Source organism: Astatotilapia calliptera, chromosome 4 (assembly GCF_900246225.1).
Source record: "Astatotilapia calliptera chromosome 4, fAstCal1.2, whole genome shotgun sequence".
Taxonomy (NCBI): domain Eukaryota; kingdom Metazoa; phylum Chordata; class Actinopteri; order Cichliformes; family Cichlidae; genus Astatotilapia; species Astatotilapia calliptera.
Window position 1 is genome coordinate 11,867,161 of NC_039305.1, and position 23,424 is coordinate 11,890,584.

At 40.8% G+C, this 23,424-nt stretch overlaps 2 protein-coding genes across 3 annotated transcripts in view; one reads left to right on the forward strand and one right to left on the reverse strand.

Annotated features, from left to right (window-relative positions):
* Positions 1-2,078: 2,078 nt before the first annotated feature.
* Positions 2,079-9,220, reverse strand: LOC113020621 (uncharacterized). Of its 2 annotated transcripts, none has more exons than XR_003272209.1 (2): positions 2,322-9,220; positions 2,079-2,162 (listed from the first exon to the last, which is right to left on the reverse strand). XR_003272209.1 is itself a non-coding variant. In XM_026164734.1 (2 exons), exon 2 carries the CDS (start codon positions 8,572-8,574, stop codon positions 2,641-2,643), a length of 5,934 nt encoding a protein of 1,977 aa, XP_026020519.1. In that variant the 5' UTR covers positions 8,575-8,833; positions 8,993-9,220; the 3' UTR covers positions 2,079-2,640. The 2 variants fall into 2 exon arrangements, 1 of the variants encoding a protein (XP_026020519.1); XM_026164734.1 differs by having other exon boundaries at positions 2,079-8,833; positions 8,993-9,220.
* Positions 9,221-9,400: 180 nt separating this feature from the next.
* Positions 9,401-23,424, forward strand: part of gcgra (glucagon receptor a) — a 49,362-nt gene continuing 35,338 nt past the window's right edge. The window contains exon 1 of the mRNA XM_026164735.1: positions 9,401-9,708. The gene's annotated coding sequence lies outside the window, so the exon portion shown is untranslated. The remainder of the gene's footprint in view (positions 9,709-23,424) is intronic.

Sequence of the window (23,424 nt, forward strand, 5' to 3'; positions counted from 1 at the left end):
AGAGAAGAGGGAAAACATGAGATGTCCAGAGGGAGCAGGACAAAGTTCACCTCAGCCAATATGAAAGTTTGATCTCAGCCTCCCAAAAACACACACAAATATGTCCCAAAATAATACACTAATACTGGAGGACACGCCACGTAATGGGAGCACAGTGCAGTCCCTGGCTTATTGCAATACCACAGTCTTAGAGTCCAATGAAATCATAATGATGTAAATGTGATCTTCATTTTATAGTCTTGCATCCTTCTGAATCTTGAAAATTGATCACTGACTTCATAATCTTTTAAATGCATGATTTCTTCATGGTAAAGATGAAAATGTTTTATCAGTATCATGCATAACAACAGTGTTTGTTTACTCTAGCATTTGATGCTAAGCCGATGGTACAGGACCTCCACTACTCTAGGGTCAATCCACAGATCACTGCCTGCCTCCTGCAGCTCAAAAACATGGCTGCTCTCATGTGAAATATGTCCCATACCCCATCATATAGTAACCTTTTAAAACCACCTTAAGCAGAAATGACTTGAAGTAATAGTCTTCTGTATGTTGGTAGGTTTTGGCCCACTGCTCTTTACAACATTGCTTCAGTTCATTGAGGTTTGTGGGGATTTGTTTATGCTCTCTTAAGGTCCCACCACAGCATTTCAATGAGCCATTGCTGCTTCTTGATTCTTTTTGTTTTTTAGACTTTCTGTTTCTGCTGGTGATCTGGGTATCAATGCCTGTTGCATGACCCCATTTCAATCAGCTTTAACACTCACAGAGATGACATTTAGCTCTAGAATACTTTGGTACTCAGAGGAGTTCATGGCCAACTCAGTGACTGCAATGTGCCAAGGTCCTGTGGCTGCAAAACAAGCCTAAATCATCACTCCTCCACCCCCATGCTTGAGAGTTGGTATAAGGTGTTTGTGCTGATATGCTATTTGGTTTTCTCCCAATGCTTTATGGCCAGAAATCTCCCCTCCAGGCTTGTCTGACATTGTTTCAGAAGGCTTGTGGTTTTATCAGAGGCAGTTTTGCAAACTGATCCTTTTAAAGAGAAAAGGCTTTGGCTTGGCAATCTTTCCAGATAAACCAAACTTGTTCAGTCTTTTTTCTAACTTTACTATGATGACCTTCAACATCCAAAATGCTAACTGAGGCCTATAAAGTCTCAGATGTATGTCTTGGGTGTTTTTATTTTATTTTCAACTAAGTGCATTATCAGTACCTGGCTATTACTAAGGTTACACTTTTTTCCCCCCACATGACTGTATCTTCTTTTAGTGACATCGGTCTGCAGTGCTTTCAATGCACTTCAGTTTTGATCTGCACAATCTCTCAACAGCAGAGTGTCAGAGTGTATCTCAGAGTGCATTAAGTTGTAAGGCACACAAAGATTCCCTCAAAGCAAGTAGAAAGAAAATCTAGGCTCCTCCCTGAGCAGCTGATGCAGCTCGGCCTGTATTTACTGGCTGAGGTACTCAAACATATATTTGAATGCAACACACCTCCTCAGTAGATACAGTAAGAATAAAATGATGCTGAAGTTTGTTCTTGTGGTCTCGTGCCTAGTCTTTATACACTCCTGTAGTCTTTGGGTTTCAGTAGGGATACATCCATAGACTGCAGATGATGTCATTTTAAAAAACAAAACAAAAACATTTTGGCCCTTTTAGCCAATTTATGACACACACATACACTATCTCCTGTGCAAAACTGAACAATAACTTGGAAAAAGATACTTTACGTCATTTTCTTTGTAGTTGCCATAATATTCACCAAATTCTGCAAGGTTTGTTACTTTTTCAGGCAGTGTTTAACTTTTACTCATGAGCATAGCATTAGACGAGTTTTAACTATAAGAAAAAAGACTTGTTTTCACATTTTAGTCTGTATAAATGAAGACTTTGAACAAACGCATGTCCTGAGAAGTCGTTAAAAACGTGAGACACTGTCTACAGATGTGGGACAGTAAGGCAAAGAATAATTGCGTTATTTATTTATTTTTATATTTTAAAAGGCATATAAGGTGTGTATGTAGGCAGAATGAGGCTCAGTTCAAATGTTTGCAGCTACCAGATTGTAGCGAACCCCCCCGAATGAAGGATGACACTTTACTGATGACGTTTTGAAGGTTTAATGGCAGTAAACCATCAATCTCACCGTAAGAGCTGGAGATGTATACACAGAAACAGCGTGTAAGCAAAATAATCCACACTCTTACAATCGTAAACCTTATAACATGAAGTTCGTTTCAACGTAACATTTAACAAATGTAGCGACTGTCACAAAAACATCTAAACGTCTCCTTATTTACATCATAACCATACCTTGTGCCTCTATCAAGGGGGCTGCTAATGACAAAAGAAATCACCATAGGCTCCGTTAAGCCATCACTTTTCTAAACTCCCGCGACTGCTGCTGAAAACTGCGCCAAAACCTGTTTTACAGGAAATCGTCCCATCAAAATAAAAGCTTCTACACACGGACAGGAAGTTGGTAGTAGAAAACAGGAATGAGTGCCAAAATAAGGTGCAAAGAAAGGCATTCAGGGTTATTTACACTCCCACCAAAATTACGAATAATTGGTTTACATAAGAACCAAAATGAATAATTTTCCCAAACAAAATAACCCATGTAGGAGTTACCTTAGGAACTTTCTAACAACAATACAAGTTTTTGTACTGGACGCTCAACAACTGATAGTTTAGTAGAGCGTTGACCTTTATTATTGAGTCTCTTTTCTCCAAGTGAGATCTTTACCCTTCGCACAAGTCCATCTTTTCCACTGACAGTTTCTACAACTCTTGCAAGTCTCCATTCCCCTCTGGGTGCCAGTTCATCCATTTCCAACACAACATCACCTACTTTTAGATTCCTCTTTGGTGAGTGCCACTTTTGCCTTGAAATGATGTTGTGAATGTATTCTCGTCTCCAGCGGCTCCAGAACTGCTCTGCAAGGAACTGCACGCGGCGCCACCTCTTCTTGCTGTACAGGTCCTCATTTGAAAAGGCACCAGGTGGGGGCAACGGTGCATTGGATTTCATGTGCAGCAGATGATTGGGCGTGAGCGGTTCCAGGCTGTTGGGGCTATTCAAGTTATCTATAGTCAAGGGTCTGCTATTGACTATAGCCATGGCTTCGTAGAATAACGTCCGTAATGAAGCATCATTGAGTCTGTCATGAGCCAGTGACAGAGTGGTATTCAGCACACTTCTGACAGTCTTTATCTGACGTTCCCACACTCCCCCTGCATGACTTGCATGGGGTGCATTCATCACAAAGTCACATTGTTTTTCAGTCAAGTATGTAGTTAGTCTCTGAGTGTCTAGCTCATTTAAAGCTGCTTTAAACTCATTCTGAGCACCAACAAAGTTCGTTCCCTGGTCACATTGGATGTGTCGAACTGCACCTCTGATTGAAATGAAACATCTTAATGCATTAATAAATGCATCAGTAGACAAGTCCTCTAAGAACTCGATGTGAATGGCACGAGAACAAAAGCAAGTAAGTAGGAGTCCATACCGTTTGTGTTGTTTTCTTCCCTCAGTTGTCACAAATGGACCAAAACAGTCCATGCCACAGTGTGTGAAGGGAGGAGAGGGCTCTAAGCGATGTGGAGGTAGGTCACTCATCCTCTGACCCTCTGGAGCTTTGCGGAGTCTGCGGCAGATCACACATTGTCGGATGAATGAGGCAACTGTTTTACTCATTCCAGGAATCCAGTAGCCACTGGATCTGATTTCATTTATGGTGAATCCCTTTCCTTGGTGTTTTACTTTGTCATGACAGTGAGATATTATGAGTTTGGCTGTACAATGTTCTTTTGGGATCACGATCGGGTGTTTGAAGGTGTCACTCGTTGCATGCTGGAGTCTCCCTCCCACCTTGAGGAGACCATCTGTATCCATGAAAATGTCCAGTTTAAACAGTTTGTTATGATGTGGGAGCTGTTCTCCTTTCTTCAGCTGTTTTATTTCCTGTTCGTACGCTTGACTTTGTACACGTCGAATGATCACAAGTTCAGCATTTTTCTGCTCACTCACTGTAGCTGATGCATTTGACTTGATGTGTCTAGCCCTTCTTATGAGACGTGCTACAGCTTTAATTGCTTTGGACCAGGAGGAGAACTTACTTAGACATTCAGCAAGACTTACAGTGTCTGTGACTTTAGTTAACATTGTCTGTACTTTTCTGACTTCTGGATCTCCTATGGTCAGATCCAGCTCAACAGGTTGTGCTGTGGGCAGTTCATTTTTCCACAAAAAGGAGGGGCCAGTGAACCAGATAGACTTATTTAACTCATTGACAGTTACACCTCTCGAAGCACCGTCAGCTGGATTCAGTTCTGATGGCACGTAAAACCACTGCTGAGGGCTTGTACTTTCCCTGATCCTCTGAACCCTGTTAGCTACAAAGGTGTGGAAACGACGTGCATCATTGTTTATGTAGCCCAGCACCACCTTTGAATCAGTCCAGAAGTACTCCTTTGCACCATAACACAGTTCTTCCCGTAACATGTTGCTGACTGAGACTGAAACTACAGCTGCTGTTAGTTCAAGTCTGGGGATTGTGGTCAGCTTAGTTGGAGAAACTCGAGCCTTTGCTATTACCAGAGAGCAGTGAACTTCACCTTTAGCGTTCTTTGCCCTCAGATAGCTACATTGTCCATAACCACTTGAGCTTGCATCTGAAAAGTGGTGCAACTCTATTTCTTTAGTTTCACCAAAGTTAGCAGGCAGGTAACAGCGAGGTATGTTTAGCTTGTCTAGATTTACAAAGTCACTTTGCCAACTCACCCACCTTGGCTTGAGTGCATTAGGTATGGGGTCGTCCCACCCGACACCATGCTGACACATTTCTTGCAAGATTTTCTTTCCATTCAGCACATATGGCGCTAAAAATCCAAGTGGGTCGTAGATTGACGCGACAGTGGATAGAATACCTCTGCGTGTGGCTGGCTGGACTTTCAGTGTGTTGTCAAATTTGAAACAGTCCTTTTCAATGCTCCACTGGATGCCTAGTGCTCTTTCTTGTGGCATGTCTTTGAATGTCAAGTCTCTTATGTTAATATTTACAGCACACTCTGATGCAGGTATACTTTGCAAAACAGTGTGATTGTTAGAAACAAACTTGTGGAGACGCAGGTTACCTTTGCGGCAGATTTCTCTGGCTTCTTGTGCCAACTGCATTGCTTCTTTCACTGTGTTTGTGCTCGTAACTCCATCGTCGACATAAAAGTCTTTCTCAATGAACTGTGAACCTGCTGGGTGCGAGTGGCAGTGCTCTTTGGCTAAGTACTTCAGTCCATAATTTGCACAGCCTGGAGATGATGACGCACCAAAAAGGTGTACCTTCATTCTGTATGTTTGAGGTTGTGTGCTTGTATCACCGTTTTTCCACCAGAGGAAACGTAGATAGTCCCGGTCCCTCTCACTGACGTGGAACTGGTGGAACATCTTTTCTATATCGCACATTAAGGCAATAGGATGTTGCCGGAATCTCAAGAGAATGCCAGTCAGATTGTTTATTAAGTCTGGCCCTTGGAGGAGATGATCATTGAGACTTGTTCCATTGTGTTTGGCTGAACAGTCAAATACGACACGCAGTTTTGTGGGCTTTTTGGGGTGGTAAATCCCATGATGGGGGATGTACCATTGTTCACCTTGTGTTCCTTCGTTGTGTACTTCTTCCACGTCTCCTCTTTCAATTATGTCATTCATGTATGCAACATAATCATTTTTGTAGTTCTCATCCTTGTTCAACCTTCTCCTTAAGTGTTCCAGTCTGATCTCTGCAAGCCTTTTGTTGTCTGGTAAGTTTGGCCTTTGCTTGAATGGAAGAGGCATCTCACAGTATCCTTGTTCATTTTTCTTTATCCCTTCCTTAAGTTTTTCCAGAAAAACGAGATCCTCTTGTGAGACCGTTTTGTCACATGCCTTTGTGTCCTTGAAATCTGATTCAAGAACACTGATCATGTCCATTGGTGTTACAGCAGGCATTTCCTTTACCATGACCCTATGGCACAGACTTGTTTCAGTTTCATTTGACTCTGATGAGCCACCAACAATGCTCCACCCTAGGTCTGTCTGTATGGCAAATGGCTCATTGTCTTTTCCGAGTAGAACCTGTTTTGGAGCTAGAGTTCTGGGACAGTTAAATCCAATGAGTAGTCCAACATCACAACTCAGGAGAGGGGGTATCTGATCAGCGATCTCTGACAGATGGGGCCATTGCCTTGCAGTTTCATTTGTGGGTATGTTGTCATAGTTAAATGGGATGTAGTCCTTTGTGTAGGAGGGTGGAAGGTCGATGTGAACATCTGAATTATAACCTCTCACACGTAACCCTGCTACTCTCTGGCTTTTGACTGTCATGTGAACTCCCAGCATCGTGGTTAGTTTTAGCTTAACTGGATGGGATGCTGCTTGTAACTGGTTAGTTACCTCCTCACTGACAAATGTGTTGTCACTTTGTGTGTCTAATAAAGCGTACACAAGCTGCTCTTTAGATGGACTCTGAGTAGTGGAAACCCACACAGGAACAATCATGGAGGTACTACCTGATTGACCCACCTTAGTAACATTCAGAGCTGTGGCTGCCATGGTGTCATTTTCTGTGATTGAAGCGACGTTTGTAGAGCTCTGAGGCCTTTCATTTGCCATGTGACTCTCATTGTGCAAACAGGTGGGGTGTCGTCCTTTGCAAGTGTCACATTTGTGGCGATGACGACAGTCTCTGGCATTGTGGCCCACCTTTAAGCACCCGTAGCACAGTTTATTTTCCTTCACAAATGTCCGTTTGTGGTCTAGCGACTTCTCTGAGAAGCTTGGGCACTTTGACAACTGATGACTTTCATCTTTGCAGAACATGCAGGCCACCTTTAACCTTGTGTCATTTGACTTAGTTTTTTCTCCTTGTACTGTGGCTTGTGTAGTGAAGACTTGAGTCACAGATCTGTTTGGTTTGGTCTCCCTTACGTATCTTTTCTCCAAGGATGAGCTGCTTGAGTAGAGTGCATATGAAGAAGTCACAGGATTACATGCAATTTCTGCCTCGAGTGCTACAAACTCTGCGAAATCCTTGAAAGAGGGAAAATCTTTGCCTTTCATGAGAGTAACTGTGACTTGACGGTTCCAACGCGTTGCAAGCCATTCTGGAATCTTTTGCAATAACTTTTGGTTTTCCTCACAGTCACTTAGTATCTCTAAGCCCTTTACATGTGGTGTTGCTTGCAGACAAGTTGTGAGAAAATCAGAAAAGGCCCGTAGACCTTCTGCATCTCTTGAGTGGATTTTAGGCCACTTTGACAGTTTGTCTCTGAATGCCTTTTGAACAACAAATGGCTGACCATAGCGTTGGTCAAGTCTTTTCCATGCATCTTTGTATGCCTCTTCATCACTGCGGTAGAACGTGCCCTCAAGACACTTAAGAGCAGGACCAGTGATATACCTTTTTAACAAATGCAGTTTTTCAGCTGGAGATATACCTTTGTGGCCCACCAGTGAGATGAAGGAAGCCTTCCATTCGATGTAGGTGATGGGATCTCCGCTGAACACAATGGGCACAGGCACTGGAATTCTGCTTACTGCTATGCTGTCTTGAATAGCTTTAGCCAGCTGCAATACGTCTGTGGGAGGCGATGGAGTGACAATTTGTGAGTGCAGTTGTTGTAGAGGATTATTGACAGGGATGGATGCATATTGTTCCACATGTGGGTGATATGAACCTGTAGAGAGCTCTGAGGCTGGTTGTGCAAAGCTTTGGTTGATAACAGACATCCCATTGCTCTGTAACATTAGCTGACTGTCCATATCAACTCTTAACTCCTTGTCATAAATCTCTAATTTTGCACGTGCTGCTTGCCTTTCCTTTTCTGCTTGTAAACGTTCTAGTTCAGACCTTTGTGCATCCAATTCCCTCCTGTGTTTCTCTTCCATTTCTCTTATTTTTTGTTTTTGTTTTATTTCCTCTTGTGTGATTTTATACTGAGCTTCTTTTGCAGCTAATTCTGCAACAGCATCGATTCTTTTGGCTGCAATGCTTGCTTCAGATTGGTAACTTGACTGTGATGCAGTACCAAATATGGACTTAGCATGTTCATAAGCTAAGAGCTGATGGAGGCGCTGCCTTTCTCTATCTGCATCATACTCATCTATAGCTGCTAAACGCTCAGATATGATTTTCATAATGTCCTTTGTCACTGATTCACAAGAGTCCATTTTGCGCCTTATGACATGGGATGGTTCATTACGTTCTCTATATTCACTGTATGCTTTTGTCATATCATTTACTGTCCTTTCAATATCATCAGCCATTTCTGCTAACCGTGAATCTGATAAATCACTTTTCAGGTCTTCTCTGTATACTCTGACCTGGCCTTTCCAATGTTCATAAATGGTTAGCAGTTTCTTCTCTCTTTTATTCTGTTCATCTCTTTGATATAAGAGCATTTTCTCCGTGGGCACACTGGGCCGTTCTGATCGCCTTGGGAACGTTTCATTAGCTGTTTCATCAGCTTCGCATGTCAATTCCTTTCGTTGTTCCTTTTCGTTTAACTGACCTCCTTCTATATTTTCCATTTTGAGAGCAATTGCTTGTTACCGGACCGCTGCTGTAGCTTGCTGCTCCGTGCCGTGCCGTGCCGTTCCGATCGCAGGAAGCTCTCTCTCTCTCTCGCTGCTCCCGGAGGTAAGCTCTCTCGCTGCTCTCGGAGGTAAGCTCTTACTGCTCTCGGAGGTAAGCTCTTACTGTAGCGAACCCCCCCGAATGAAGGATGACACTTTACTGATGACGTTTTGAAGGTTTAATGGCAGTAAACCATCAATCTCACCGTAAGAGCTGGAGATGTATACACAGAAACAGCGTGTAAGCAAAATAATCCACACTCTTACAATCGTAAACCTTATAACATGAAGTTCGTTTCAACGTAACATTTAACAAATGTAGCGACTGTCACAAAAACATCTAAACGTCTCCTTATTTACATCATAACCATACCTTGTGCCTCTATCAAGGGGGCTGCTAATGACAAAAGAAATCACCATAGGCTCCGTTAAGCCATCACTTTTCTAAACTCCCGCGACTGCTGCTGAAAACTGCGCCAAAACCTGTTTTACAGGAAATCGTCCCATCAAAATAAAAGCTTCTACACACGGACAGGAAGTTGGTAGTAGAAAACAGGAATGAGTGCCAAAATAAGGTGCAAAGAAAGGCATTCAGGGTTATTTACACAGATGAATAAGACACGAGAACAAATCAGCCCTAATTAACGAAGAGCTCAGTGTCCAGTCCGAAATTCAAACAACCCACGTTCGTCAAACGACACAGAAAAACGCTACAACACTCTGACCCAGTGTTTAAATGACCCCCCTCCCCACCCCTCGTCACTTACGTCACACGGGTACGAGGAGCGCAAGTAAGCAGCTGTGCGCTCGCGCTCAGTACAAAGACAGAACCAAACCGTTCACTTTAATACATTTATTTAATATCTTTGTATTATTATTATCATTTTTCCGTACTTTAAGAGTTTCGCCAAATTCCTCAAACAGTTCTCCCGACAGGGCAGACAACTTATCTGCGAGGCGAGCTGTAATTTATTGTGAAAGTTGGATTAGAGCGGAGCCGCGTGAACTCACCGGGAATACGCGGCTCAGATGATGAGCAGCGGTGAAAGATCACATCTGCAGAATCGGCGGAATCCCGTGCTGTCAACGGTAATTTGCCTTGCATTTATTTTTGATTGAGTTTGGTTTAATTTGATATTTGATATTGACACAAGTGAGCTCGTTCACGTGAGCAGAATCTCATCATTCTGGCCATGTTGCAGGCTGTGATGGACCTTAAAATATCTATTACCAAGAAGGGTTTTAATAAAACTCTAATCGGTATTATTATTATTTTCCGAAATTGGAATTGCCGAAACGAAATGAAAGGATTTCTCTCTCTCTTTTTCTGCTGCATGTTCGGACACATTTACATTTCTGGAAACGTGTTTCTGGATCCCTCCAGTTGCATTTAGTGTCACTTATCGCTAATGTTCAAAGGCCGTGTTATCTAAACGGTCTTTTATCTGGGATCTTGAGTCCCACATGTCAAAGATACGAGTGTTCTGTGGATAAATGGTTGTGCAAAAATACAGAAACGGTGTGTTGTATTTCGAAAAGTGGTCTTACTGGTCTTACACAACAGCACATTGAAAAAAATATTAAAATGATAGAAGTAATAATTGAAGGATGAATAAAGTTTTCTCCTGACTCCTTTACAGCACGTGCAAATAGTATATTAAGCAAATCATTGTGGAAAAGCAAGGATCAATTTTTAAGAATCTCTTAATCTTAAAGTGGATTTAAATTGAACGTACAGGCTTAATTTAGTGTTAAATGTGACTTTGCTGCTTTGCATTCTCCCGTAGCCTACAGCGCTACGGTGTCCACAGTGTACGAATGGCAGTCGAGAGACCTTATTAGCTCAGCCAGACTAAACCTAGTCCCTTTCAGTCCAAAACAACGGACCACTCAGCTTAAAGTAGTCACCCTCTTCGCGCAATTATTTGCAACTGTTTAAGAGAGAGTTACAAAATACATGTTAGGAACCTGAAGATTTTTAATTAACACCATGTGCATATGTGTAAATCTATTTGTTTGTTGTGTTTTGAAATTTCAATGCAGCAGCAAATTAACTCCCGCGACCCTGTTCTGTATGCCTACGCATGCATCTAATAATGTACAGGCAGAATAATTACAGTCGTGTTTCTGTGTGCATAAAATACATAAGAATTTAATTGTTAGGGGACTTAATTGTCCACAAGTGTTTCTGATCCTAATTAAACCTACTTGAGCAGCATCACATGAGAGAACATGTTGGTCCTTAGTCCCCTGTGCATTTTGCATAGTGTGGCTAATAAATGTGCCCATTGTTAGGCAAACACCTCTGGCACATTACTAAACAAGCATATTCATTACTATTACAGCTGCTGCTGCAGTAATGCATCAGAGAGACATGCTCCTCGGTGGGTCTGTGTGTGCAGGTGCACTCGGTGAATGAGTGGTGCCCCACTGGATGATGTATTTAGTCTTAATTTGCAAACATTAGTGGGTGGCACAGAAGTTTCAGTGCATACAGAATAAACATTACTGAGGTTTTGCGATACATAAAGTGAGCTTCTGCTCTGTAAGTGCAGCTACAATCAGTGTGGCAAACTTTCCACAGTCATGAGTTTCGGTATAGCCACAGATAAAAATGCTGAATGACAATACAGGGATCGCTGGATTTGTTACATAGATATAGGACCTTCATATGCATGCAGTACATTGTGGTTTGGAACAACTTTCCAGCTAAATGATTCAGACTGCGATCTGGTCTCAGGGGCCAGAGAGCGAAAGCTGGGAGTGCTTTCTGACCTTCTCACTGCCCTGAGTGCTGTTAGCTAGTACTTTACACCACGATCAGCTGCAGGATCCCAAAGCTCTAACAGAAAAGAGTTCTTTAAGAAGAAGGTGAAAAAAAGGATTTGTTGTTCTTGGTCAGAGTTCACATAGAAAGGACGCACTGAAAGTCAAGTGGCTCCACTCACTATCACTGCTATATCTCTTCATTCAGTTTTGTTTGGTAACAAAAAGTGTGATATTAGTTGTGGGACTTTTTCCTTTCCTTTAAATAAAAATACAGCAGGTGTTTTTTGTCAAAGTCTCTATGGTAAAGCAAGAATAAATGTGTGTTTGTCATGGAGTTAGTTTTGTGTCTTTATCTTGTAGTCAAGTAATGTAGGTTTTGTTGTTTTTCTTAAAAAACATTTGGCATGTTGAGATGAATATCATGGGAGGGACCTGTGGTAATAGAGACACGGCTCTACTGGTCAGTGTCAACTGGACAACATCCACAGTTAGTAATTGTGAGAGGGAGTCCATGAAATAGAGAAAGGAGTTTAGTTGTCCTCTACATGAGAATCAGCTCAACATCAATGGGCTGAAATGTATTTAACGTTAATTTAGGAAATACATCTTTACAAAATTAAGTACATTTGTAAAGGACATTTTCTTTTCCTCCAGGAAAAGAAAGTATGTTTACGTATGTTTTAATTTCAAACCTGCTGTTTAGTTGCATTGAAGACACTTGAGTAAGGTCATTATATTGTGGTCAGTGTCGTCATCTAAGCAGCCAGATAACTTACAAAAAACCCCTTTGTCAGATTTTACTTAATACCAGTGCAAAACATTAATATGTTTATACATCAGCTGTCCAAAGTTGCTTCACTTCATTTTGTTTTTTATTTTTTATATGAAAACACAATGGGAGCATCTGATAATTTACATTACACCATTACACATAAGTGAATGAGTTTGACCCAGCAGGTAGTTTTTTTTAAAAACGCAGCAAAGAGATTCATTTACGGATAGACAACATTCAAAAATAGCCATGGTTTCCTAATTATGAGACGCCTTAACAAGACAAGGATGAGAGACACAACAAGAACAGAGAAATACAGCGTCCTTGGTAATTTCTTGCAGCTTAACTTTGTACTTTTCCCTCGGCTGTGGTTAAGACAATTGAGACGAGAGAGGGAGTAATAGCGAAGAGATAACGATAGAGAGTGTCTGGAGAGACAAAAGAAGAGAACGTGTGAGCGAACAAAGGAGACAGAACGAAGAAGGTGATCCGGAGAGCCTCAGCTGGATTAACGCTCGTGGAGGTGTGATAGACAGGTGTGAGTGTAAGAGTGTGAGTGTTTGTGTCAGCCCCATCAAGTGACCATGGATGTCCTGTGTGGCACGGCAGCCTCCAATTCAATTGGACCAATGCAATTGAACCAGGGGCTCTAAGAATAGCTTCCACTACAAAGTGCTGTCACTCTGTTAAAAGAGAAGTCCACAATATCCATCTAGATATTGCTGCTAGGCTCCACTTAGCCCTGTGCCCCCTCCAGCTCATAACAGCTTGACCGCAAAACACACATACAATGTGAATACACTCATACCTGCATGAGCAAACACAAAAATTCTCGGGAGATCGAACTGTACGTGATATTTCATCGTCTCTATCCTCAGGCCAGTCCATGCAATTAAAGAAGAAAGAAAAAGGAGTAAAAGTCATCTCTCTTATGGATCTGTGCATCATATTGGGGATTAAGGAAGTCAATTATTGTTATAGTGTAATCAGAGAGCATGTGAAAAGAAAGAAAAAGAAAAAAAATACAGTTTTAGTTTTTTTTTTTAGACTGACTACATTACCTGCATATTTCCTTCATGACTACATCAGAAAAAGGCAAATTCTATTACACAGAGGCACACAAACAAATTTCATGACTCATTTGGACATAAACAAAATTACTGAAATCTCTGTGAAGTGCATGCATAAATACAAATGTATACATTATGTGCTCTCTTTCTGTCTCTCCAGCTCAGTCAACAGCAATAGGTGAAAATGTTTTGCACCGCAAATCTATTATTCATGTTGGCACAAAAGTAATGAACCGAAAAGCTGCTGTTGGACTATCATAAATTTGACATTGCTGTTTTTTTTGTCTAACAAATAGAAAAGAAGTGCAGAGTGTTCCTGTCAGAGTGCATCTTTTTAAGAAGACAACTGAAACGGGGAAATTACTGTTGTCCTAAAACAAACTCTCAATTTGCTAGCTAGGAAAATGTAAAAACAACAACAGAAAAAATTGAAATTGCAATCGCTGTAACGTACTGTGGCCACTGGGTGCTAAGGCTGTGGCGCCATCTGAAGAGGCCAGGGTTGGGGATCAAACCAGTAGCCCTGTGGTTAGGGGACAATGCTCCTACGTGTGAGTCAAAGCAGCCAAGAGAGGGTAAAATAGCAAGTGAAAAGCTTAAAATGCATTGTGATTATGCAAAAATCCAGTAAAGTGGGGTGATTGTTGCTGAAAGGCAAGCAGAGATGATACTCACCCTTCCATGTTCCCCATCAGTGTTGTATGGGTAATATTACTATTGCGAATATTAAAGGTTGAGCTCACACAGTACCATCATATTGTGTACTATCATATCTTTGTAGTATGGCTTTCTCTAAAAGAAAAACATTTCTTAATCTGATTAGAAAAACAGCCCTACACCTTAATGGAAAAAAAAGAAATACATTAGTATAATAAAAGCAAACTGAATTGAAGCTTTAGTATTATGTGACATGGTTAATATTTTTTAAGAAATGAGGGAGAAAAAGAAAATCAACTCATTAAACTTGCATCCAGCCAACCAAGTGATTATTCATACTATGTCCCAATCGGAGAAACACAGACACCAATAATCAATTAACTGATATATACTAGAACTAAAATATAACAAAGACTTTAGGCTCTAAACCATACGTACACAAACTTAAAACCTTGGGACAGTCCAGAGATCACAGTACCCTCTTCATTATGTGAATTTTCTTTATAAAGGTTTTCCTGGCTAAAACTAATCTGCTGAAATAAAAAATCACAGTAATATCCTCACTTACTTTCTAACTGTCCTTCTGCGGTAACATGCAGATTGCAACTGATCTTAGAGCAGTGAAACATAATTAACATATAGTGCATGCAATACTGATTAAGTGCAAAGAACCACAAAAAAGCTCCTGGCCTCTTAGCTTCCAGGACACACCCTTGAAAATGACAGCAGCTACAGACTCCAGTGGCTCAGAGTCAAGCTTGCCTCCAGAGACAGTAGCCAAGTGCGGCCACAAGATGGCAGCAACTTATAGTTTGTATGCAAACATGCAATGTCAGACACTTTATAGGACGGAACGCTGTATGAAATGTAAGCCAAGTTTTGTATACAGGCAAAAAGCTTTATTTAAACACACACAAAATTACCTTGGCTTGAATTACTGTCACATAGAGTTGGTTTCTAAATAAATCTATTAATAAATTTGTTTTTGTTTCTTTTTATTTTGATGCGCTTTCCATGAACTAGGAGGCAGTCACCGATAACTTTATTTATTCAGTTTGATGTATGCCAGGTGGCGCGCATTGTCACAATGTGTAACCATAGTTAGTGTAACCATAGCGCAAATTTGGTTAGTCTACCCAACCGCGTGATTTGTGACGTTCTATGCGGATAAAAGAGTGCAGCTAGCATTTAGTGGAAAAGTCAAAGGTAAATGTGCGGACATTGTCCTTTTTTTAGCCGTAACTTGACACGTGTCGGTAGGTCTGCCTTCAACACATCACCTCGGTGACCTATCGGAAAGCCACTACACACACACATCCATGGTCACAAGTGCGCACACCCGATCTTTATTTACACAATTAAACAGGAAAAATTAGAACTAATCCCTTTCTGTTAGCAGCAGGAAACATCTACTGCTTATTTAATATACATCGACGTCCACGTAGCTTCGAGGCACAGTTTAATGGTTGACTTTGCTGTTCCAACTTTCAGGTGCGCACTGGGTTAAACTGATAAGATAAGAGGTTATTAAATCTTCCCAAGTACACTCAGCAGAGTGTCAATAGCAGAGCGCCATCTCAGTTCCTTTATGAAACCACTCCAACACCTGTAGGAAAAAATTTAATTAGTTATTTGCTTTTAAAGAGCAATAAACTGATATATATAGCACCAGAAAAGGACTTACCCAGTGGTTGCCTTACACCTTCCCTCATTTTTAGCCTTTTTTGTTATGGCTTAAAAAAGAAAAACCTTGCGCCTACTCTGGATGCTCATTGCTGCTTCTTTTGTTTACTCCACACAACGCACAGTGCAAGCTAGACTGTGCTCTTGTTTCTTTGCCAGTATGTGCACACTTAATGTCTTGGCTGGAAACTATTTCCCTTGATGCCCATCTGGGCCATGTCCCGATGTTGCTCTCTGGTCTCTACGTAGCGTCTGCTGCCTTTTCCTGCATGTTCTCTGCTCCGTACCCACAGCAGAATCAGATATGAAGTGCAGCACATTCCATCACTTACTGTGGCCCGTGTGGCAGGCAGCATTGTACCTTCCTGCCCCTGTGAACAAAAGACAATCAATCTTACATGCCCAAAGAGTCCACTCATGGTGCACAGACTGAACTGTTTCTGCAGTGTCGACCAAAAGCGATCAGAGCTTTTGCGGTTGCCAAGAAAACAGCCAAATAGTGGTTTTCAAATTGATTTAATATATAATTGCGCTATAGAATGTGCCTTACAGTCTCAGTCAGAAATCATTGCATCATAGTTTTTTCCATTTTCACACACGCTGAACATAAGAAACCTATTATAATGGAGTAAATAGAGGAAAACCAGAAATGCGGCGCTCAGAAACCAAATGCATCATTTCATTCTTGGTTCTCTAGGAGCTTTGCTATTTCAGCTTCACAGCACGAAGATTTACCACATTCCTTTTGGATATCAGCCATGCACTGAGACTCGTAAATTATGTCCTTCCTTTCTTCATTCCGTCAGTTTAAGAAGGTCCCATGGAATAGTTTGAGGATTTATTTTCCCAGTGTATGAGCCCGTTAAGGGAAGTTGAGAAGCGTTACGCACCCTTTTCAGTCAGTACTTGTTTAGTGTCATAAGAAGAACAATTGTTGTGAAATTAAATTTGTTACAAGAGTGCACTTTTTAAATCTTTCATTCATACCTTTGAATGGTTGGTGGAAGGTTTTACTGCTGTGGTGTCTGAAGCACACTGTACATTCCTCCATTCATAAAAATTTTAACCATTGGGAGGACGTATCTTTTAAAGTTTGCATTTGTTTTCTTTTTTTGTTGTTGTTGTTGTTTGTTTTGAAACTAAATTTAGGCTTAAAAGCTAGAGAGTGAGCCCTACTTAGTAAAGCTTTCTGATGGTCAGATTTTAAAGGCGTCCCTGTGATTGCTTTGATTGCTAGCGGATTGCCACAGTAACCTGTAGCTAGTAAGGAAGATGTCAACTGGTCTATCCAACTAACTATCGCTCAGAGCGGTAGTTCATGTGACCCAAAAGGGAAATAGACAATGTTTGGACTGAACAACAACTGAACCACATTTAAAAACAACAGTGAACAGCTGTACAGTACAGGTTCACTACTGCTTAGTGAAGACAAGTTGGCAAACTGCAGCCAAAGCAATCCCAGAGATGTTTTCAGTGGAGCACTGTTTACCTCTTCGTGACCAGTTTCACCTAGCAACAGCAACCATGTCCAGAAACCACTGAACAATCAGTTGTAGAATATACATTTTTCCCTAGCAACCAGAAGTTGCTAGGGAAAAATGTCACTGACTGGTCTCTAGGTGTGACTGGGGCTTTAGCAATCATAGTACCTGCCAGTGCCAGTGTCAGTGGGTCTCTAGGCCCATGTGAAAGAGACCTTATCTGTCTCTTCTGCTCAATTCAGTTTTATTTATATATCACCAAATCACAACAACAATTGCTCCAATGCACTTAAATCACAATACTTAAATTGTTGTGATGACGATATAAAAAGAGAACGTGAAAACTCTGAGTTACATGGTGAAACCTGGTTCAAATCAAAGATAGGACAAAAACAAGTCCACTCATCATGATTCTTTGATTATTCAATTCTATTCCAATTCATGATTGGATAAGCTTTACTAAATCCAAGCTGTAATTGGGTAAAAGGCACACCCTGGACATGTTGGAGAGAGACAGAATCATCTATCTAGCCAGCCTGTAGATTTGAACCCATGACCCTCTTATTGTCACTGAATCACCATGCTGTTGTTTAAAAAAAAGAAAAGAAAAGTGAAATGCAAAATGTTGGCATCCAGATTCCTGTGTGGCCCCTGTAACACCGTTGTCTATTTTAAATGGTTTTTTTGGGTTTTTTAAAATAAATCTCTGCCACCGTTAGTTAAGACGAGTCTGCAATAACAGAAGGAAAGAGATTGAAGAGAATGAAAACAGAAAGCAAAAAAAAAAAAAGAAGAAGAAGAATGACAACAGCAGGTTACCAATGACAGGAGTAAGCAGTGATAGATGCTGTCATTTTTCAGAAGCTGCTGGCTTCACAGAGATAGCACGCAGCCAGGAGACCGTGTTGGCCTCTGTTTTTTGTTTTGTTTTACTTTGATTTCGCTCGCTCAGTTCTGTGATCAGTTTTGTTTTTACTCACAGGTTGGGTTTAGGAAAAGGTTGCGGTGCTGAAATATGAAGAGTAGCCAATGAATCAAGAATCCCTGCTCAAGAGTACATATGTAATCCATTAGGAGTGAGATGCAGTGCATCATGGACACGTCTTAGATGCAACTGTGTCTTTTTTACAAAAACCCATATTCAATACCCCAAAAATGAAAGCAGACCGGTATTGCTCTATTATTTATCTTTTTAGGAAGAAAGATAAAAGAGGTACTGAATGACAGACTGCATTGCACTGGTATTGCTTTATTTGGCATCATCTAAGACTGCACCAAGCCATGTGACTCTTTTGTCTTTGTAGATTTCCTATATTAATCTGTTAGGGCCTAAATGAAAAATAAGTTTTTCAAAGTCACATATATTTGTCTGTCACCCGCAATGATTTTATAAAGTGAGTAGCTGCATATGTGTGGGAGTAGAGTATCTTTGATATTTGAGCTCAGCAGATGTGAAACAGTAAGATTTCCGCTCTCTTTGCCATATGTTAATACTTAGACTAAATTCTGAGGGTCTTTTGTAAATCGTGCTTTACAGAAAAAACAAAAAAACCTGCTCATTAAGTGTAATCAGTGTTGTAGATGGACTGGGATATGTCGCCTCACAGGCTGAAGGTCATGATTGGAATTATTTCTCAGATAAGTCATGACAGAAGTCAGTGGGTTGTGATGATGGAGACATATCACTCGTGCTCTCTCTCTCCAAGATGAATCACCCAGTCAGACTCATATGATTATACACTAATGACCGACCTACACGCATCAGTTTGCTGAACAGGGGCCATGTGCTTGTAGCCTTTCAGCCGGGCCACTATGGGTCAAGCTGTGGATCAAAATTTGAGGTGACAGATACGTTCACGTCTCAGTGGGGCGTGACAGTACGTCTGTTCCGCACGAGGTCAAGTCCTCCTCGGTGCGCGCTGAAATATTTCCATACAAAGTACAGACTTGAGCGTTTATCAGAGAGGAATCAATACCTGCATAGGAGCAGCAAAGGATTTAAAAAAGATCAAAGAACACAGGAACGCTTTCACTTTTGTAAACTCTGAAGCAGGCAGAGGTATCGAGCAACTTTCCATTTGTTCAGATCCACATCGGTTAGGTGCTAAAAATACCCCCTGCTCCCTTGTTGTATCTATATGAGTTGAGGGTCAAACATAGATCCTTTTGCTCCCTAACACAGCCTATTATCACAGTAGAGAGCACAAACAACAGTTGCTTTATCTCAGTGACTGCTCAGCTGGAAACTGTTGCAACCATGCTTCTTCTGTGGGCTTTGGGTCGCACATCAGGACAACTTTTCTCCATCAACAGACAAATAATCTCTGAATTCTCGTTCACTCATCATTTCATAATGAAATGTTTTGTTGTTGTTTTTTTTAAATGCCCCTGCTCCAATGTATGTATTTTTTGAAGGTTTGGCAAATTTTAAACTGCTTCCATCCTGCTATTTCTGCAAATCTAATCCTCGCTGAGTATATAAAACAACTATAATCTTTGTTTGAAGGCCCAAGATGTCACAGAAGAAAAGCAAACACTTTGAATAGAGTTGTGCATGCACTTGTCATGTTAAATCAACATAGTTTACTCAAAGTGAGGTCTTCATGCAAAGAGCATGGCGCAGAAAATGCTTCAGGTCACAGAAAGTAATCAGAAAAGTGCAGCGACTGGCTGCCTCCTCCACATAGCGAGGCTCTGTAAGACACAAGGTAAACAACAGCTAAAGTACAGAGGATTAGACAAAAGGAAAGCAGATTGCTGCGTAGTCAAAAAATTTTCTACATTTTAAGGATTAAAATAAATAGAAAATTTCTGGTCATGTCCATGAGAATCTGGAAAATTTGTTTCAGTGTTTTCTTGTTTTAATTTAAAAAAAAGATGAGGTTTTCATAAGATGTTTTTCATGTGGTCTTATTTTTGATGTTAAACGTTTGGCTGTACAACTGTTCAGGTGCACAGTTTGTTAATGGGTTTCCCATTGAATAGAGCCCAAGTATCGCATCAAAGTGCATAACTGAACCCCTGAATCCAGTGTTGGATATAAGTCAGCATCGTGTTAAATCTTGTGTACCCAAGAAAATTGGGTTTCCTCCAACAATCTGTATTGGAAACCAATGTCGTAGAGGCCTTCCTCTCAGTGTTCTTCTATTTTGTCAATGGCTCTGGTGACGTGACTAAGGGGACAAAAGTTAACTTTCCTGCCTAACTCACCTTTTCCACCTTTTAAAACCAAAACAGGTAAAATGATGTTTGACGGAGCAGTCTTAACCAGCTGTTGCTGTGCTGAAAACACAGTGGAATTTAAGTGTACAGTAAGAGACGAGAACCAACATCCAGCGGAGACTACGTTATGCTGTATTCAAGCAGTAAGATCGTCCCTTATGAGGCGGAATCTGCTCAGAACAAGAGGTTTCAGTCTCAGGCTACTGTAGAGCATCTTTATACAATTTTGATTGTTACTGATTTGAATGAATTAGAATATGGATATTGTTTTGTATATACATACAAACAGTTCAATATGAGGTCTGGCCTCATCTAATGTGATGCAGTCACCTGTGTGTGCATAGATTGCTCAAGCTTCAAGATCTGTTGTTGACAAATTGCTCTCCCTATTTCTGGATGAGTACAGTCTGCAGCTGTGCAATGGTTGCTGGTTGTGGCTGCCCTCTAATGAAACCGCTGACCCAGCGTGTCCCACGTCCAGTAAGGCGGCATGTCGGAACTAGATTTTTTTCCAAGGAAGTATCTCCTCATCCTGAGAGATTAGCACTACTACATTGTCCACATTGCACTACTATATTATACAGCTTCAGGCTGGATGTGCCAGTACCAGCTTGAGCAGCTCATCTCAGTTTCTCTCAGATTTACACCAAGAACAATGAGACTAGAGAGGCTCCAGGGACAGTTTTGGACATATAGCAGGATCCAGCACGCCAATAGCTCAACGTTGGTCATCTTTACTCAGTTGTGGCACTAATGATCACTGATGGTCAAGTTACTTGAAAAAAGTAATTATTAACTAATTACTGATTACTTCTCCAAAAAGTAATCCCATTACTCTACTGATTACTTATTTGCAAAAGTAATTAGTTACTTAGTTACTTTTTAAAAATATGATACCCAACTTGAATAAGTAATAAAGCAATAGACCTTTCAGTCCCCCCCAAAAATTGAATTTATGTATGCTGTATGCATTTTGTTCATTCCTAAGTTGTGAGTCTACACAACAGCCAAAAATAGTCTCTAGTTATTAACATCTGAAATGATGAAGGCACTTGAAAAGTAACACAAAATTATCTGCCCTTCCAGAAAAACAAAAACTTTTCAGAAGTACTTAAGGTTTTGTGAGAGTACAAGACCCTGTTCAGTCTTTCCCTCCCATGCTTCTAGACTTCGGATTGGCCAACCTATCGTTTTTAGCATTTACATGTGGACGGAGACATTTTTTAAAACTGCATGTGTGGACGGGATTTCTTTAAAAACAAAAAAACAAAAACAAAAAACGGAAAATCCTTTCAAAAATACTTGTGTACGTGTGGACATAGCCTGAGTCCTGTCATTCTTAAATCTATTTTCACCTGTTTAGCAGGAGCGGAGCAGGTGGAGGTTTGCCCAGTGCCGCAGCGGTCATGACAGCGGTAGGATCCGGGGGCTTCTCCGTGAATTTCATATTCCCGAGGCAGCTTGCTAGGTACTTGCTCAGAAATTTAAGGGTTTTTTTTCGCTGTAAAAAGAAGTTTTCTTCCCACGCAGTGTACAGCAGACGCTAATGTTTTTGTCACTTTTTACAGAAGCAAACTCAAAGTAAGGTCAGTACTTCCACGAATTAAATGCTGCACAATCGTACTCTCTCCCGCACTCTATATATTATCCATTGTTGATCTGCACACGTCTGTTACCACGAATGTCCCCTTACATCATTGTCATGAGACACTCTCACAAACAAAATCACGGTTTAGTAACGCAGTAATGCCACGTGCTTACGGGAAAGTAACAGCAACAGTAACAAATTTTCTTAAATTAAGGATTTAATATTAATTTAAATTAATTCAAATTAAGATCTCAGGTTTTATGTGTAGTTGAACATCTTTACACTGACAGAAAGGCTACAGTTTAGTGCTATAAAAATCAAATTGAATTGGTCCGGGCCACTTAGCATCAAAGTGGGCTGTGTGTGGCCCACACTGCGAGAAGAGTTTGACATCCCTTATTTAGTATTATTCTATTTCCTGTCATGAAATTGTTGACCTCACAAGCCCCCAGACAAAAGAACCAATTGTCTTTATTGAGCTGTCTGTGCACAATATTAAGGGAAGCTAATATGCTCAAGGAGTTGAGAATATTATCAGTTTTCTCATCTATCTCCCTACTTAGAACTGTGACTTTAATACAGAACATACGCCCATTGCCTTGAATGGTTTTTCTTATGCTATTAGCCAACAAATTTATAACTTCTTTGGCATTAGTTATTGGGTGTGTCTGACGAACTCTAACAGGACATGCGTCTTACAGCTTACACATAAACCAAATGTCACTGCCGCAGTGCTGCTTGTCGTTAGTGCTGTAATTGGTAAACGGTTTGGAATGAGTATGTAAATTAAGGGATTTGAATTGGAGACAATGTGAGACTAATGTCTCCCAGAGGAATATTTTTGTTTGTGCTACCTTACCATGAATGAAGTCTTTCTCTTTGGTTTTCAGTGGCGAGGATTGTTAGTTGGAGTTGAAAAACAACATGCCCTCCTCCTTCACTGAACAGACTGCTGAAGTCAGTGTGTCTTTGACGGGAAGTTGGACGTGGGCCTCTGTGTTTTGTGTACACAGTGAGGGAGACATTGACCTCTCTTCATATGTAGCACTCAGACATGCACAACGTGCAGCCATCTGTTATAGGTACAAACACAAATTTCTGGTGCTAGTTTTACTGATTCATTTAAAAAAGCATACAGAGCAAAATAACTTCTGCAGTCTTCTCTGACATATGCTGCGCTGTCTTGCACTGGTGCTGTTTATGCGAACAGTAAGGCTGTGTGACAGGATCATTGCAATACTAAACCGATGTTAATGTCATAGCCGGCTTCAAACTGGCTATGGCAGTAATGTTACATCCCAAAAAAATTTTCTCCGTGGAAAAAAAATCAAATACTGCCATTTTGTCAGCAGCCAGTGATGTTGCAGGCGTAGGCACAAGATGTCCTTTGATGTGTTACACCCCGGCCTAGGCAACCGGGGTGCAACGCAGGAAAATAAAAATAAGGAAAATAAAAATAAGGTAAAAAAAACACACAAGAAAAAACTAGTACGGGTTTCCACAAAAATCATCCCAAAACGACCACTATTTTCTTTAAAACAAAATGATATTTATTTACAACGC